The sequence below is a fragment of the Podarcis pityusensis genome (assembly GCF_964106645.2).
Source record: "Podarcis pityusensis genome assembly, chromosome: 16".
NCBI classification, from domain to species: Eukaryota; Metazoa; Chordata; class Lepidosauria; order Squamata; family Lacertidae; genus Podarcis; species Podarcis pityusensis.
This window is the reverse complement of record NC_138041.1, coordinates 9,002,541-9,020,358: the sequence shown is the minus strand read 5'-3', so window position 1 is coordinate 9,020,358 and position 17,818 is coordinate 9,002,541. Positions and strand designations below refer to the sequence as shown.

Here is a 17,818-nt window from a genome sequence, read left to right as displayed (position 1 = left end):
AACTCCTAAGTCAGACCACTGGTCCATCTAGATCAGTGTTGTCTACACTGGCTGGCAGCAGCAACTCACCACAATTTCAGGCAGTGTTGTGTGATAGGAATTTTGAGATCTTTGATATATGTTAAATGTTCATAAGTGTACCAACCAAGCACGTACATAGATCAGCACAGGAAGACCGACCTGGAACCATTTTGATTCCCAAACTGACTAAATGTTTTCTCTGCAAGGTCAAAGGAAAATGGAAAAGCCTCCCCATTGTCTTTTCCTTCACAAATGCTGTCTTACGGGTATGTCTGTGTATGAATAGGGTGTGAGCCTGTGATCTGGCTCAGGAACTAAGTATTTATCATTACTAAGTATTTATCATTACAAAAGACTGGCCAGGCTCCTCAGGCAATCCAATCAAGAAACCTGCCAGACAGGAGATAAACAACAACAGGAGAAAAACAACATTTAAATTTCTGTTTTAGACCGCCTTTTCTGTGATGTATGTATGATGTTTCTGGGGGTGGTCTTGATCTACGGAGTGGCAATTTCAAAAGTTTTTATAAGGCCTTGAACACCATTGTTCTGGGTTCCTCCTCCCTCCTTCGTGTGAGGGGAGCACCCTGTTGCAACAGATCAATAAAGATCAGGCTTACTAGCTGCTTTGCTTCTCAATATTCTCTGGTTGGCCTCTCTTATTTTCTCCTACCAATAGGGAACCTACTTAAGGACTCTATATGGGCTCTTGGATGCCCCATAAGGGGGAAAGGGCAGAGATTTTGTTTACAACAGTTGTCTCCAGAAAAGGGGGGGTGTACCCTGAGGTGTCATGGACCAGTTGGACGCAGAGGAATGGTGGGAGGAACCAGCTGGGGAACCCCCAAGGGAAGAATGCTCGGAGCCTGGGGATGGGTGGTGCGATGATGATGAGGGGTCAGAGGGAGAAGACTGAGAAGAGGTGTAAAATGAAGAGGTGAAAGGGCTTAGTGAGCGGGTCGAGTCGGTGGCAGAGAGGAGTCCAGAACTGGAGGCAGATGCTGAAGTAGGAGAGTGGGATGAGGGAGGCCAAGAGGCAGAGATGAGTCTGGCTGGTGAAGAGTCATGGGTGTCTCCCCCTACCTGCTGTGACAAGCTTCCCCGCTCCTTGTCTCCCAGAACCAGAAGAGGCATGGAAAGGGCAGAGGAGAGGTTGGCTGCAGGCTGGCGCAGTCTCTGGCTGTTTGGGAAAAGCTCTGAGGAGACAGGGACTTTCAGTCTTGGCGACTGATTTTCATGGAGGAAGACCCCCCAGGAATGAGCTGCTCTGCTCAATCAAGTCTGTGGAGATTGTGGTATTCTAATAAAGAGTTAACTCCATCTTTGAACTTTGATTACTGACCGGCAGACTCCCATGACAGCTGCTGCCTGTGCATATTCTTCATTCGCTGAAGAAGTACAAAAGGCCGCTCAGTCTTGGAGAACTTGTCCTGTATTGTCAGGAATTATTTTATTCCCTACCAGCTGCATCATTTTGAAAGTGTTGTTCACTTAAATCTGGAGAAAAACATCTCCTACCATATTGTGTTTTGTATTTGCATAAGTAATAAACTGGAACCATGTTTCTGAGAATTTCTCTGTGCAAATTTCTTCTGCACTGCTGAGTTAATTTCTCATCAAGAGCCAACTACCAGATCCTGGCATACCAGGAGAGGAAATCACTTCTTTGAGGACAGCATTGCCTGCTGCAAATTTATTAAGACATTCTACTAAAAAACAATATTCTTGCACGCCGCCCCAATCTCTGAGCCGTGTGAGGTTTCAGGGATTCTGGGTTCGATTTCCGTGGAATGAGGTGCAGCAGAGACTGTGGTGTCTTTATGATATAAGGTTTATTTACACACATGTATAACCTGAGCCTACGATGGAGGAGCTCACAGCAACAACCCGCCAAACAGTCTTGCTTCTCCTATAGTTCATAGTTCACAGAACTGTAAAGTTGGAAGGGACCCTGAGGATCATCTAGTCCAGGGGTTGTCAACCTGGTCCCTACTGCCCACTAGTGGGCGTTTCAGGATTCTAGGTGGGCGGTAGGGGGTTCTACGGCACAAGCTGAATCCTCCTTCCATCGAGCACTGGTGGGCGGTAAGGAAATTTTACCATCAAGAAAGATGCATTAGTGGGCAGTAGGTATAAAAAGGTTGACTACCCCTGATCTAGTCTAAGCTCCGGCAATGCAGGAATATGCAGGAATATTCAATATGGGGATTGAACCTGCAACCATGGCATTATCAGCACCACGCTCTAACCCATGGGTAGGCAAACTAAAGCCCGGGGGCCGGATCCAGCCCAATCGCCTTCTCAATCCGGCCCGCAGACAGTCCAGAAATCAGCGTGTTTTTACATAAGTAGAATGTGTCCTTTTATTTAAAATGCATCTCTGGGTTATTTGTAGGGCATAGGAATTCATTCATTTTTTATTTCAAAATATAGTCCGGCCCCCCACAAGGTCTGAGGGACAGTGGACTGGCTCCCTGCTGAAAAAGTTTTCTGACCCCTGCTCTAACCAACTGAGTTATCCATGTTGTCAAGCCTAGGATTCCAGCAGAAGTCAAACCTGCCTCCGACTCCCAGCTTCTGCCTGCTTCTAGCCTGCTCTCGGTTCACACACTCTGGCTTTTTACTTTTTCAGTACTAGCCAGGGAAGGGAGGGGAGCCACCCCCCCATTTGCCCTCTAGCACAAAGCGGTCCTTAGGGGCAGGGCCATTAATTCACAAACTTTCTTGACTAGTTCAGCAATGGAATCCTCCATTAGATTTTAACCCTGACTGGATCAAGGAACCCAGGGAATAGACGGGACTCAAGCATACAGAATAAGTCCCCAAACTAACAATATTTTTTTAAATAAAAAATCTGCCCCAATTAATTAGGTAGGTTGCCTTCCCCACCCTGCCCATCTCAGTCTTTTAAAGGCTTCTAAGTTCAGGACATTTTGAAATCTTGCCAATGGTTCCGTTTTATTCTTCTTAAAAGATTGTTAAGCCTGAGGGCAGAACCTGTCTTGTTTTAATTGATTTTACATAAGCGGCTCTGTGAGCTTTTTAGAGTGAAGAACAAAGGTACAAATGCTCTAAATTTATAGAGCTAAAGGCCAGTGCCCCAAAGAAGGCAAGTTTTTATGATATTGCTTTGAGCACTGTGATATAACAGTGTGGAATAACAACAACAACAACAACAACAACAACAACAACAACAACAATTTATTTATACCCCGCCCATCTGGCTGGGTTTCCCCAGCCACTCTGGGCAGCTTCCAACAGAACACTAAAATACAATAACCTATTAAACATTAAAAGCTTCCCTAAACAGGGCTGTCTTCAGATGTCTCCTAAAAGTTTGGTAGTTATTTTGGTAGTGGTTGGAAGAGAAGACTGAGACCTGGGAGAGACTGGGCAGTCACTTTCTGAACACGATGCTGGACTAAATGGGCCATTGGCCTGACCCAACAGGCTTTTCCATGTTCTTAGACAAATGTTCAAATCCACCACTCAGCCATGTAGCTCACTGGGTTGGGCCAGTCACTGCCTCTCAGCCTAACCCACCTCACAGGGCTGCTGTGAGGATAACATCGGGGAGAACAGTGAGGGAGGGAAATTAAATGTACAAATGAACAAGCAGACAATTTTAATTGTGTGAAGGTGAAAGCTTTTAGATAAAAGGATATTTTATTTTTTAAAAAAAGGGGGGGGGGGAAATCCAATCAATAAATCAATTAAAAATGCTGCAGCCTAGTAACAATGATTTTATATATTACCATCATTATTGGCTTGGGATGTACCCAGCTAAATCATACTCAAGAGTTGTTCTTGTTTAGTCGTGTCCGACTCTTCGTGACCCCATGGACCAGAGCACGCCAGGCACTCCTGTCTTCCACTCCCTCCTGCAGTTTGGTCAAACTCATGTTGGTAGCTTCGAGAACACTGTCCCACCATCTCGTCCTCTGTCAATCTTTCTCCTTGTGCCCTCCATCTTTCCCAACATCAGGGTCTTTTCCAGGGAGTCTTCTCTTCTCATGAGGTGGCCAAAGTATTGGAGCCTCAGCTTCACGATCTGTCCTTCCAGTGAGCACTCAGGGCTAATTTCCTTAAGAATGGAGAGTTTTGATCTTCTTGCAGTCCATGGGACTCTCAAGAGTCTCCTCCAACATCGGCAAGCCACTCCAGTATCCCTGCCAAGAAAATTCCATGGACAAAGCAGCCTTCTTGCAGTCCATCAAACCTCTCCATTCTGAAGGAAATCAGCCCTGAGTGCTCACTGGAAGGAAAGATCCTGAAGCTGAAGCTCCAATCCTTTGGCCACCTCATGAGAATAAAACACTCCCTACACCCACTGAAATTACTGCGCCTAAATTAACCCTGTCCATTGCTTTCAAGGGTTCTAAAATACGACTACAGTTTAGATACAATGGCACGTGATCCCTTTTGAGAATCCTTGGACGGGGGAGATTTATAAATAAAATTAAAAATTAAAAATACATTTTTTAAAAATGGCTCCTGCTCTCTCGCTCCCCTGCCTTTCACAAAGGTACACTGCCTCTGACTATGGAGGTTTCTCTCTCATACGCACAGCCAGCGAAGACAGCCTCCCCTACCTAGGTGAAGGGCCTGTCACGTGACGCCAGGGCAAGCCCGGGTCACGTGACGTCGCTGCATCCGCCGCCGCCGGTCGCGCCTCGCGTGACGGCACCACTCTGCGCCCAGCACGGCGGCGCTGAGCAGAAAAAAGGAGAAAGCGGACCGCTGAGGGGGGGAGTTCGCGGCGGGCCCAACAGTCGCCGCTTAGGGGCGGCCGAGCTCCGGGGCGGAAGCGGCCGAGCGGGTAAGGAGCCTCCGAGAAGCCTCCGGCTGAGGGAAAAGGAGCGGGAGGAGAGCGCGGGAGGGGGAAAGCGGCGGGCGCTGGGCGGGAAAGCGGCGCTCCGCTCCGCGCGTGCGCACTGCCCTGCTGTGAGAGGAAGCTGGCGCCCGGCGCGCATGCGCGGCCGAGCGACGCTTTCCCCGCCCCCCTTTACCAGGGCCAGCAGTGCGCCGCTTTTCCCCCGATAGACTCGGCGGCGTTCTGCTTCGCGCATGCGCGCCAACTGCGAGCCGGTGTTCTCTGCGTCTTAAGCGACGATGCGCTCAGTAAGCCAAAGGGGCGGGGAAGGCGGAGGTTCGCGTTGCACAAGAGGAGAGGATGGGAGAGGTGGGTGGGCGATGAGAGAGGCAGAGAAAGGGGCGGGAGGGGTTGTCTCGCGTTGTCATCTCTTGTCTGCCTCGCGCTTCCTTATTTTTTTGGGGGGGGGGGATCGGGGCCCTGCAGAGAAATCCAGCCAGCGGATCCTGTGCACGCTTAACCTGGGAGCGCAGCCCCGTGAGGCTTGCTCATGTGGGGAATTGCACAGTTAGTTAGCTTGCAATCCTGCATTCCCTTACCTGAATTCAGTGGGCCTGACGTCCGAGTGTACACACGCAGGGTTGCGCTATTCAAGGGCAGAGCCACACCATTTAAAGCACATGACAAAAAAAACCCCCACCAAATAACCCCAGGAATGGTAGTTTGTGACGGGTACTGGGAATTGTAGACCTGTGAGGGGAAACTATAGTTCCCAGGACTGTTGGGAGTCCTGTGCTCTTTAAATGTGCATTGGGTGTGCTTTAAATAATAATAATAATAATAATAATAATAAATTTTTATTTATACCCCGCCCTCCCCAACCAAGACCAGGCTCAGGGCGGCTAACAACCAATAATAAAAACAAGTTGATTAAAATACAGTTTAAAAGATTAAGATACAACATTAAAACATTAGGATGCAGCCTCTTCACAAATGCAAGGTGTGGATCAGGCATAGGCAGACTTGGCCCTCCAGATGTTTTGGGACGACAACTCCCATCATCCCTGACCACTGGTCCTGTTAGCTAGGGATCATGGGAGTTTTAGTCCCAAAACATCTGGAGGGCCGAGTTTGCCTATGCCTGGTGTGGATCTTCCCCATGAGTATTGCTGTCCTCCTTTCCACCTTAACTGCCCCCTGCTCATTATACCTCAGCGCTCGGCGCTGCAGATAAAATGAGAAGAAAGCTGCAGGTGAGAGTGGGCTGGGTGTTGCATGCCTTTCTCTCCACACCTCACTCTAGAGAAAATGGAAAGGAGATGGTTTAAAACCTGGGGCTGCTCACTAACCCCAGAAACCTTAATGGTCTCCTCAGGAAGCATGGAATTGCAGGCCACTAGCCTCTTAGGCTTGAGCCCTAACCCCATCTACTATGGAACTGGCCCCATTGAATTAAAGAGGCTTTGCTTCTGATTAGATGGAGTTACAATTGTGCTGCTAGGGTGGTTTTAGAAAGAAGGAAAGAAAGAAAAAGACAGACTTCTATCAAGTGGGATGTTGGAGTAGGATGGTTCACCCAGTCCTCCCCTCTGCCAGCCCGCTGCCTTTCCAATATGGTTGCAGAGGAAAATATTTTGTTTCCTCTATGCATAGGAACCACAAAGGCTGGAGGAGGAGGAATGGAGTGACATGTCCCTTCATTTCCAACCTGATCACTTTCCTGTATGGAATTCCAGGTTGCCTATGCAAACAGATGAACTGTTAAATACAAGGTGTCCTTTTATTTTAAAGGAAGGGATATGCTTATTATTGAGTCATGACTTGAAAACAATATGTTTCCTTGTTGCTGTTCAGTATGGTTAGCATCAGTGCCCACATGATGCTTAACTGTGGTTGACTAGAAAGAGATGATCTTAATGCTGATGGGGGACAGAATTATTGAAGTATTGGAGCCTTCAAACAGTTCTAATACAGACTGTGTGCCCCATATTTCTTTGAGAGTACAGACTGTGGTACTGGCTGCAGAATTCAACTTTGCAAGCATCTGGACTTTAAAAAGTAAAAGTTTCCAGCCCTTATGGTTGCTGATGTTTGCATGGAATTCCACAGGAGGTACCTGGTGAAATCTCTAAAGCCAGGGTAGTGTGAAATAAGATGTCCAGTGGTCCATGCCCGACTTGCCCCTTTTGTGACTAGTAAATCCAGCCCGCCAAAGTTAGTAACATGCATGGGGCTGGCAAAGAGTGACAGAGAACTCCATCGCTCTCACAGCAGCATGTTTCACTTCTGCGCTGGAGGCTTGGTGTGTGGTGGTCCACTTGGTTTCTGTGCTGGGTTCTGGAGAGGGACAGAGCCCTCCAGTCTTTCTCTGCCAACCAGCTCATCTGCCTGCATGGAATTCCTTATTGCCTCTTGCTGTCAGGCCAGCGCTTAAATGCAAGGATGAGTGAGCTGCAGTAAACTGTTCAAAATGAAAGAGTGGTGCAGACATGCATGATTTAATCAGGCTGCAGTTCAGGAGTGGGGAACATTTGGACTTCCAGCTGTTGCTGAGTATCCCTGAGCTGCTTTGGGAGGAAGGGCCTGATAAAAGTTTAAAAGTAAATAAAGCTTCCATCAGCCCTAGCAAGTATGTCTAACAGGCGGAGGGGGGAGGCAGGGAGCTGTAGTTCAACCGCACCTGCTGTAGTTCATATATATATATTGCAAATGTGTGCAGTTGAAATGTTATACCCTGAAAAGCTATACTATGCTCACCCCTGTTCTTTAATGGCCCCCCTCTTACCCGCGCCCCAGTATATTTTGATTTAATCACCTTCATTTCTGCAGGCAGTTATCTGTGCTTCATGAGAGAGGCCTGCCTGCAGATCAGAGCTTAATTGAAATTGGAATCCATGCTGCTTTCCCCAATTGTCAGCCTCTGCAATAACATTAAAAGCAAAAAAGGGGGGTGCCTTTTCTTTCCACCTTCCTCTCTGAATCTCAGTGTGTGTTGCTCACCAAAAATCATTTGCTTAATAGGTCTCCCCTCACCTCTCAGATGTGTTAACTCTTATTATGTGTTGCTTCCTCCCGGGTGAGGACTTGACTGGCCTCTTTGCTGGTGACTATAAATAGTCTAGGGTAGTAGTAATGATTGGTTCTCAGTGTTCATCCCACTGCATGGAGAGCCTTGGGGTTTTCCGTCTGTTGCTGAAATGTGTAGCTTTCTGTTCCTATTTCCATTTCACTTCGGAGGTAGGCTGGTAGGAATATGGAGAGCTTGAAATGTTCCTGATTGCTTATCCTCTCTGGCCGGAGCAAGAGGTGCGTGAACAAGCAAGGTGAAATGGTGGAAGAGGAGAATCAGGGGAGAAATCCTACAGAGTTATTTCCCAGTGTGATTGGACATGGACCACAGTGTGGGTGGAGACACCCTTTCTCCATGTTGGCTTGCTCATGTGTCAGCTTGAACTTTCTTCTCCATCTTGCTTTTCCTCTGAGGAACTCTGAGTGGCTTGTGTGAGATTCCCAAACAGATACTGACTGCAGTCTCTAATCCCCCTTGGTGTTGGCCATGTGCCTCAGTTGTTCCTGCTCTCGGTGGGCTAAATGGTAAAGAGCTCTGTGGCTTGTTTTGTTTTGCTGTGGAACACGCCTTGAGTTTCACTCGTTGGTCCCTCTCTGATTCTTAAGATTATTTGTTAGTTCTAGATGCATCAAGGCCACTGTTCCTTGGAACCAGCCAAGCTTCCTCCTAAAACAGCAACGTTAGACAAAGATATCCAAAGTGAATAACATGCAAATGACTTTGGTAGCCCAGCTGTCAAGCCTTCTAGTGTATGCTGTTTAAAGGTGCATCAACCGCTTGTAAAAACGCGCTTCGCCAATCTGGAGGGCGCCAAGTTGGCGAAGGCTGCTATATTTTAGAATGTTTTATATTATTGGCTTCTGCCTCATAACGGGCAGACCAGCAGGTGGCTGCTTACAAGCCTCAATTGTACCAACCTGCAGAGTGTGTGTAATGGGATACGGTGATGATTCTATTGATCTCTCAATTCCTCTGAGGGAAGCTTTCTTTTTATTGCGCCTGCTTCACATGTAGCACCAGTTATCTTTACAGAGTGCCAGACGGAAACCGGTGTGCGAATGGGTAGTTTTAAATATGGCACCTAATTAATGTGTGGAATTTGATGTGGGGGGCTATGGCAGTGGAAAGGAAAAGCGGATGAAACACGCGTGAAGGCTGTCTGTACTATGCTAACTGAATCAAATGGAACCTCCACATTCAGAGGCAGTCTCTGATGACCCACTGCTGGGGATCAGCAGCAGCAACAGCAGAGAGGGAATGGCCTTCATTCCCTGTTTGTGACTATCCTGATAGATCTCCAAACTTAGTTCAGCCCTCTGCTGCACTGATGTAGGATCCTGTGTGTTTGTGTGTGTAAAAAAGAAAGAAAAATAAATGGAAGACATCCTTGCATTAGGGTACAGTGGTACCTCGGGTTACATACGCTTCAGGTTACACACTCCGCTAACCCAAAAATATTGCTTCAGGTTAAGAACTTTGCTTCAGGATGAGAACAGAAATCGTGCTCTGGCGGCGCGGTGGCAGCAGGAGGCCCCATTAGCTAAAGTGGTGTTTCAGGTTAGGAACAGTTTCATGTTAAGAACGGACCTCTGGGACGAATTAAGTACTTAACCCGAGGTACCACTGTATTGCCCATTAAGGCACTGCTTATTGTGCTTCCCAGAGAAGGAGGGGCTGCAGCTCAGTGTTGAAAAATCTGTTTTGCATTGTGAATGCTCCAGGTTCAATCCCCGGTTTCTTCAGGTAAGGCTTGGAGAGAACCCTGTCTGAAATCCTGGAAAGCCACTGCAAGTTAGTGTCGACCAGGAGTTTGCAGACTGTGGTCTATGGACTACCAGTGGTCCGCATACTTCATTCAGGTGGTCTGGGAGGATGGCAGATCCATCCCATTAAATATTCACAGTTGCTTTTAAATTGTGTTTCCGTGGCTTCGTTATTTCTTATATTGTATTGCAATTTGAATCCTGTGGAATAGACTTAAAATACAATTATATAAGGAGAAAATGTCATTAAAAATCATACAGCATCTAGCATAGCACATTACATTGCTACAACACGCATGAAGCAATTCGCCAAGCCCCTCAGCAACTTCAGAGTAGTTAGTGGGAAATTATTTATTTATTATTTGAACCACGAGTGTAGACAGTATTGAGCAAGACAGACAAATGGTAGGGTAGCTTCCTATGCCTGGACCACCAGGTTGGCTGCTGCTGCAAGCAAGGGATTATTGACCAAGATTTGGCTTTGACTTGATCCAGCTGGTCCCCTCTGATGTTCTTAAACAAATTCATAAAAGCTGCTCCCTTACATTCCAACGAGTTCTGCTCTCTGGGTTCCTTGGCCAGACTGCAGGTGTTGGCAGGATTTGTCCCAAGCATTACAAGGGGCTTAGCCCCTCTAGGTCCCAGTCGGAGTCCCCAGGAGGACGGGTTGCTCTCTGGTGTCGATGTGGGGTAGGAGGACCCCCCCCCCAAGGTAGGCTTGCCCCAAGTGTGGAGTGCACCTTCACAGATTGTAACTTAGAGGGGGGGAAAGTTAAAACAGATCCTGATTTAAATTTTGAAACCTGACCCTAAATGCATTGGCTTGTATCCAACGAAGTATTATGCCCAAAGTAGATTCCCTGAAATCAAGGGATGTGGCTCAGTTGATGCAATGGTAGGGTACACACAGTTTAAACGAGGAACGTAAACCCTCAAGTGCTCCAGTTTTCTGATTCCAAACCCTAGACGGCGCACATTATTTTTATAAATAAAAACAAATAACCCTTGATAGACCCCCCTCCAAACTCCCATTTCAGTTTGTCCCATCCGTTTCTAAAGCCATCTATACCCGTGTTGTTCATCACCACCACGTGTGTTTAACAGGGAAGGTTTATTTCTAGGCATGTAGCTGTGGAGGCTGGTGTTAGCAGCTTAAACATAGCTGTCAACTTTTCCCTTTTCTTGCGAGGAATCCTATTCGGAATAAGGGAATTTCCCTTTTAAAAAAAGGGAAACGTTGACAGCTATGAACTTAAACCATGCCTGATGCTGCTCTTTGAATTTCCCTTCCCTCTCCTTTTCAAAAAGGCGGTACCTGGGAAGAGGGAGATTAGGGAAAGCTCCGCCGAGGTTTCCTCCTCTCCTCTCTTCCGCCAAAGGGTTTCGAAGGGTGGAGGCGGAGAGTTTTCTGCCCTCTCCAAAGAAGGCGGCTCCGGCTTCACTTCCTCCTACTCCCCATGTTTCCCCCCCCCCGTATCACGTGCTTGGTGGCGCCGCGCTGCTGTTCTTTCGTCATCAGCCCTTGCCGGCGACCCTCCTGCACAATAGAGGCGGCTTCAGTCGACGGTGCCCGCAGGGTAGTTTTTTTGGGGGGAGGTAAGGTAAGGCCAGGCCAAGGCAAGCTTCGCTCGGAAGGGGATTGGGGCACGGGGGGGGTTGCATGTGTGTGTGTGTGTGCAAAGTCCTGCTTTCCACCGACCTGGAAGAAGCGCCCCGTTTCCCATGCATGCAACACAAGGGCCGCACAAGCCTCTCTCCAGCCCCCTTTCCCCCCTCTCCTCTGGGGCTGCACCAGTGCCCCTCCGTAGAACTGCACCAGGAAACGCCATGCATGCAACCTGCCTGTCTCTTGACGAGCCCGATCCAGTTGCATGCCTACTCGGAAGTGAATTTCGCGGAGCTCGGTGGAATTAACTCCCGCGTCGGAGAGGGACATAGGATTGCAGCGTGATCTGTGAAATGGAACCTCCGGGTTGAGAAGCAGTATACCTTTGAACGTCAGTTGTTAGGAGAGGGATCAATCCCCGGAAATCGGGAGGGTTGTTGTTTTTCTGCCTTGTTGAAGGCTTCGCAGAAGAAACATGCAGCCAGCCCTTGTTGGAAAAGGGAGTACTGTTAGTCTGGGCAGCTGCCCATTAAACAGCACGGTTTGCATTAGTTGCTAACAAAATCAGCTGTAGTTTGGGAAAGGAATGTAGGCTATGTTAGAGAACTAGTGTAGCTTAATGGTGAAAAGACTGGGTTGTGAACCAGGAAGTACTCCGTTAGATGTATGTTGTACCAAAGTGGAGCAGTGAAGGTTAAGTGCACACACACACAATAGGATGATAACCATCCTGGACCACCTTAAAGGGTTGTTTGTGAGCATTATTTTAAAGTGCTCTGTATAAATTCTGAGTAGTTCCGTTTATTTTTGTTATGAGCTTCACTATAGTGGACTTGGATCTTTCGTATCTCATTGATGGTTGTGTGGTATGCATCTTCGATTGTTTACATTGACTTGTTTATATCTGCCTCCTAAAGATTAATCCAAAGTGGCTAAGCACACATTAAAAAGTGTGTCTCCTGTGCTTACATTAATCCACAGCATGGTGTGTTTTCTATAGTCCAATGCATGCAGTGTTAACCCCTCCCCTTGAAGTCTCCCCGCAATCCTGTGTCTACCAGTGGCTGTCCTGTGGGAAAGGTTCTGTGAGAACACAGAGGCAGACAAAGGTTTCGTACACATTGCCACTTACTCCTACTCCAGCGCTCTCCCACCGCTGGTGTCCATGTGCTTTCTTGAGAAACACTGTTGCTTGATGCATTTCTCATCTGATTTGAATATATAAACTATTGCTATGCTGAGGTGTATACTTTTCAGACATTTCTTGTGCATGTGCGGATGACAGCCTATGTGCAGTTGGCAGTTTCATTGAGTAGCAGTTTGGGGTGCATGAGTTTCAGGCACGGGGAAACAAACCTGGTAGTGGTGTGTACAGCTGCTTAAAAAAAGCAACTTGAAGCACAGGGGGAACTACTCCCACTGTGTTTTAAGCCGCTAATGTGTACATGCCAGCAAATCTGGCTCCTGTCCCAGCTCCCTTTGCCCCTCACACAAGTATTGACCACCAATTTTCTGTTGCAAGGATCCTGACAACTCTTTTACACATTGATCATTGTCTTGCGACATTAATGTTGTTTGTAAGCCATCATGGAAGGAATTGCTTCCTGAAAGGTGGGGTATAAATCATTGTTGCAATGATGACCACACTTCTAGGCATTTTTCAGGCTATGCTGTCTTTCCTTTTCCCTACACCATATGCAGCAGTTTCTCTGCTAAAAAGCACATGTGTGCGTGCTTGTTTCTTGGCTTTCGGGGAGTGGTTGTCTTGTAAGAGCATCTTGAAGCTGTAGGTAGACACTTCTGCCTCTTGATGTGGCCAAAGCATGGTATTTAATTTATTTGGAACCCAATAGCCGTCACTGTCTGTTGTTGGTACAAGAGAAGCTAAATAAAAATTAACACAGAACAAGCACAAAAAAACAATAGCAGCATTAAGCAGTTACAGAAAGTCACAGAAAAAAACACATTTAGACAGTAAAGACAATATACTGGAGAATAAAAACACTGTTGGTATAGGAACCTGGTCAACCATCGGTTTTACAGGAAAGCCAATTCACAGAGAGCCTAGGAACACGGGAATCTGTCTTGCACCAAGTCAGGCCAGTCTAGCTCAGAATTGTCTACACCATTGTTTCCCAAACTTGGGTCTCCAGCTGTTTTTGGACTACAACTCCCATCATCCCTAGCTAGTAGGACCAGTGGTCAGGGATGGTGGGAATTATAATCTGAAAACAGCTGGAGACCCAAGTTTGAGAAACGCTGGTCTACACAGTTAGGCAACAGTGGCTTTCCAGCGACTTAGGCAGGGCACATGCCCAGTGCCGCCTGCAGATGGTGGGGATTGAACCTGGGACCTTCTGCATGCAGAGCAGGTGCTCTTCCGCTGAGCTAGAGACTGTTCCTTCCATGGGAAAGATGGAGGATGGTTTCCCCCGGTCCTCCTAAGTAGGCTGGTAGCAAGACCTGTTGCTGCAGCAACTACCACACCATGGCACTGCACTGCAACAAGACGCTGCTTGGGGAGATGGAACTTGGTCCTCTACTTGCCAATCATAATTTAAGAAGAGCCATTGTGGATTGGGCCCAAGGGGCAATCTAATCTAGCATCCTCAGTCCATCATAGCGCCCTCCGGATGCCTCTAGGGATGCCCACAAGCAGGACAGGAGAGCCACAGCTTTCTCTCACTGTCAGTCTCCCAGCAATACCCTTTTAGAAGTAGACTGCCTCTGAACATGGAGGTTCCATTTGAATATCATGATTTCTCATGACCATCTTTTTTCTCAGTGCGGTAAGGCACTATCTAGCCCTTGTGGTTCATTTCTCTCTTAAGCAAAGTCCCTTGGCTTACTGATCGTGATTTCTTTCAAGAGACACGAACCACAGTCAGTGAATTCCGTAAGCACGGCAGCCTGAAGATTAACAAGCCCAGCCCACTCATGTTTTTCAGAAGCTGCCGTAAGTGCTGATCCTTCCCTTTTTCTGGGTCATTTATATTCTAGCAAGTTTCAACTAAATATCTGATGTATGCTTGTTTTGGTTTCTGTGCATGTGTTACAGATAAATAAGATATTGCCTCACCGCGTGTAACACAAGTGTTTGTTGCTGTGGTTGAGAATACAGTGGTGCCTCGCAAGACGAAATTAATCCGTTCCGCGAGAGTCTTCGTCTAGCGGTTTTTTCGTCTTGCGAAGCAACCCTATTAGCAGCTTAACGGATTAGCGCTATTAGCGGTTTAGCGGCTATTAAAGACTTAAAGGCTTAGCGGATTAGCTGCTAAAAGGCTATTAAAGGCTATTAAAGGCTTAGCAGATTAGATAAAGGGGGGGGAAAGCGAAAAAAAAATCTCAAGACTCGCAAGACATTTTCGTCTTGCGAAGCAAGCCCATAGGGAAATTCGTCCTGCGAAGCAACTCAAAAACGGAAAACCCTTTCGTCTAGCGGGTTTTCCGTCTTGCGAGGCATTCGTCTTGCGGGGCACCACTGTAGCTGTGCCAAGTGGGGAGGCGGTGAGCTCAACCTTCCCACCCCTGCAATCTTAATTTGTAGGATAATTGTTGTCAGTAACTTTTATCCATGTTAAGTAGAGGACCAGGCTAATTTCCTGGATGGTGGGAATACCATGCAATCTGTATCTGTCCTGCTACATAAGCCGCCCAGGAGGGCATCACTCCTATCAGCGACCATAAAGCAACTAACTGCACCTTTTGGATCACGTGCATTGGATCACGTACATAGAGCTCATTGCAGCCATCCAGTTTTGAAGTAACCGGTGCCTGAACTACTGTGGCCCAGCTTCCCCAGTCCAGGTTGCAGCTGTCGTAACCAGTTGCAGTTGGTAAAATGCACTTCTATCCATTCATGTTACCTGGACCTCCAGGGACAAAGCTGGATCCAGAAGCAGCCCCAGACTGTGAACCTGCTCCTTCAGGAAAAGAATGGACCAATTGCTTGGACCTGGGAACCCTTCGCCCACAGTGCCTCCGCCTTGCCAAGATTCAAGCTCAGCTTGTTTCTCCTCATCCCATCTCACCACTGCATCCAGGGCGCTGTTCTAGGGCTTGCATGGCCTCTCCTGGATAAATAGAGCCGAGTGTTAGCAGCATACTGATGGCACCTTGCCCCAAAACTCCTAATGACTGCTCCCAGCGGCTTCATATAGAAATTAAATAGCGTTGGAGATGAGATAGTGCCCTGCGGCAGGCGCCCCATTCATTATGCACATCAAAAAGAGAGCTGAACGGTATAGTTGCCTCTATCCCGAGTCAGAGAATTGGCCTCTCACTTTGAAGGCAGCAGCTCTCAGCAAAGACTGCCAGACCCATTATTGGTGCGTTGCAGGGGGTTGGACTGGATGACCCTTTGAGTCCCAACTCTACAGTTCTGTGATTCCTTTTTATTAACTGCAGATGTTGGAACCTGGAACCCTCAGGATGCAACACAAGTTCTTTGCCACAGAATTGTGAGCCCTTGAGAGAGTTCTTCCCGGGTAGTTGTGTGTGGGCTTATTTGCATGGCTGATTTTATTTTGCACAAAGCCTCTGGACTCTGCTACCGTCAACAGCTACGACATTTTGCAGACTGTTAAGTTTGGCTTTGAAAGTTGTTGAGATGTGCATTTCACTTTAGTCAGTGTCCATGCTGCCTGAGACCTTTCTCATTTAAGAATCCAAAGAAGGAAGATTTTTTCCCTTTCTTTTTCAAAGCGTATTCTCAATCGGGCAGGAAATGGGATATGTGTGAACTGCAGACTTGGCTGCCACAAGAGATGTTGTTGGCTCCAAATAATTGAAATATGTTTGGCAACGCCATGAATATTGGGCACGTACTTTCCCTCTGGGATAAAGTTACCGCCCTTGAACCTTGTTGCAAAGCGCAGCGTGAGAGCTGCCACTGGGGTGAAATTTCACCTTCCCGGCTCAAGTGACCAGGCAGTTTGAACAGAGCCAGAGGGGCTGGTCTCAGAGTGCCAGGTTAGACAGGTGAGTTGAACTGTGGCTGGTAAGTTTCTCTGGTGCTGTTTAGGCCCCCTGGGTGTTAGAAGAGGGTAGGGGCAAACTGGGAGTGTGAATTCCTCCCCTTTTGTTACTTTGATCCCCCCCCCAACTTATGCTTAGCTGGTTTCAAGAACATGATGCAAACACATGCAAAAGCTTAGATCTCCTTTTGATGTGTCACAGCTGCCTGAGAGAAGGCTGCTGGCTGAAACCAGAATGATGTTGTTGTTGTTGTTGTTGTTAGAATTTATACACCACCTTTCATTTGAAGCAGAAAATACCAAGGTGGTTCACAAAAAGATAAAGACATCAGCGAAACGACGACAACAAAACCGGTAATGACACAGCTGCCCACAATTAATTAGAATGCATTGTAAAACAGCTGCATTAAAACATCCACGATTAAACTATATAGTAAACAAGCCCATCAAAGCAGCATCGCAATTAAAACATGAGTCTTAAGCGGGGAAGTGTTTGTCTGAACAGGTGTATGTTCAAGAGCTGGTAGAAGGCCAGTGCTTGATGGGGCCTCCTTTATTTCAGCAGGTAGAGCATTAAGCAACACTGGTGCCACCACTGAGAAAGCCCACCTCAGTGTTACCACAAGCAGATAATCATCAGGCTATGGCAAAATCAATCGTCTTAATGCCTTACCAGGCAGTGGTGGGAAATGGCACCTTTTGGTTAACCAGGTCCAGAGTTAAGCTCTTTCCTTCCTCCTGGAAAGACCTGCCTCCATCTTTCCAGTGTATCTTGAGGCCATTATATATTTTTTGGGGGGTGGGGAATAACTTGTGTTTTAATGGGGCAGAGCGCTGGTGGGCTTTGAATCTTAACCTTGGTGAATTGAGGAGAGGGCCCAAACTTACAAGAATGAGTCCTATAGAGTATGCATGAATACCCAACGATCTTTGTGACTTCACTCTGAAAGGCAGACACTGTATATAATATCACATCGGTGTGGGTTGTTATCGGGTGCTTTATTGGCCATAGAGCTATTCGCTGTAAGGTTTTAAAATCCTTTCACGTTCATGTCGCAAATGCGTGGTGCTCAATTTAGTGCTGTTTTGTTTTTGTTTTTTAATTCTTTCGGATGGCTTCTTTGCCAAAGATGGACCAGGTGCTTCCCACTGTTCCTCAGCCCATGCAACAGCTGTGCAGTTCTGCCCCCCCCCATTGAACTGACCTGGCGAGCTCTTCCACAGTCACCATGTGCATGTCTCGTTTTGCACCTGGAGAGGCGAGCGGGTTATCTGAGCCTGTTAACCAATCCGAGGAGGAAAGTTTATGCTGTGCCATTTGCAACCTGCCCTTGACCTGGTTTTGAGCTACGCGCCTGCATCGCTTAATGCTTCTCACTTGGGGTTCTAGGATGGCTCCTGGCGCCTCTGCTCTGTTGGCTGTCTGAGATCTGTAGGTATCAATTATGTGTGTTAACCCAGCATGCTGGCTTATGGGAGTTGTAGTCCAAAATATCTGGAGGGCATGATGGACTGGCCTATGACTATGTTAAGAGGAGGTAGTTGGAGGGAGGGGGCGCAGGTCACTTC

The 17,818-nt window shown here is 47.3% G+C and overlaps 1 protein-coding gene across 5 annotated transcripts in view; it reads left to right on the top strand.

The window, feature by feature from the left end:
• The first annotated feature begins 4,706 nt into the window (after nucleotides 1-4,706).
• Nucleotides 4,707-17,818, top strand: part of ADAR (adenosine deaminase RNA specific) — a 41,138-nt gene continuing 28,026 nt past the window's right edge. Inside the window, exon 1 of one of the 5 annotated variants that reach the window (XM_080984528.1) lies at nucleotides 4,707-4,840. Coding sequence is in view for 2 of the 5 variants with exons in the window: in XM_080984523.1 (XP_080840649.1) it covers nucleotides 5,134-5,203 (70 nt within the window). In the remaining 3 variants the exon portion in view is untranslated. Of the gene's footprint in view, nucleotides 4,841-5,046; nucleotides 5,204-11,201; nucleotides 11,269-17,818 lie in introns of those variants that run through there. The other 4 variants (XM_080984526.1, XM_080984527.1, XM_080984523.1 and 1 more) reach the window with 4 other exon arrangements.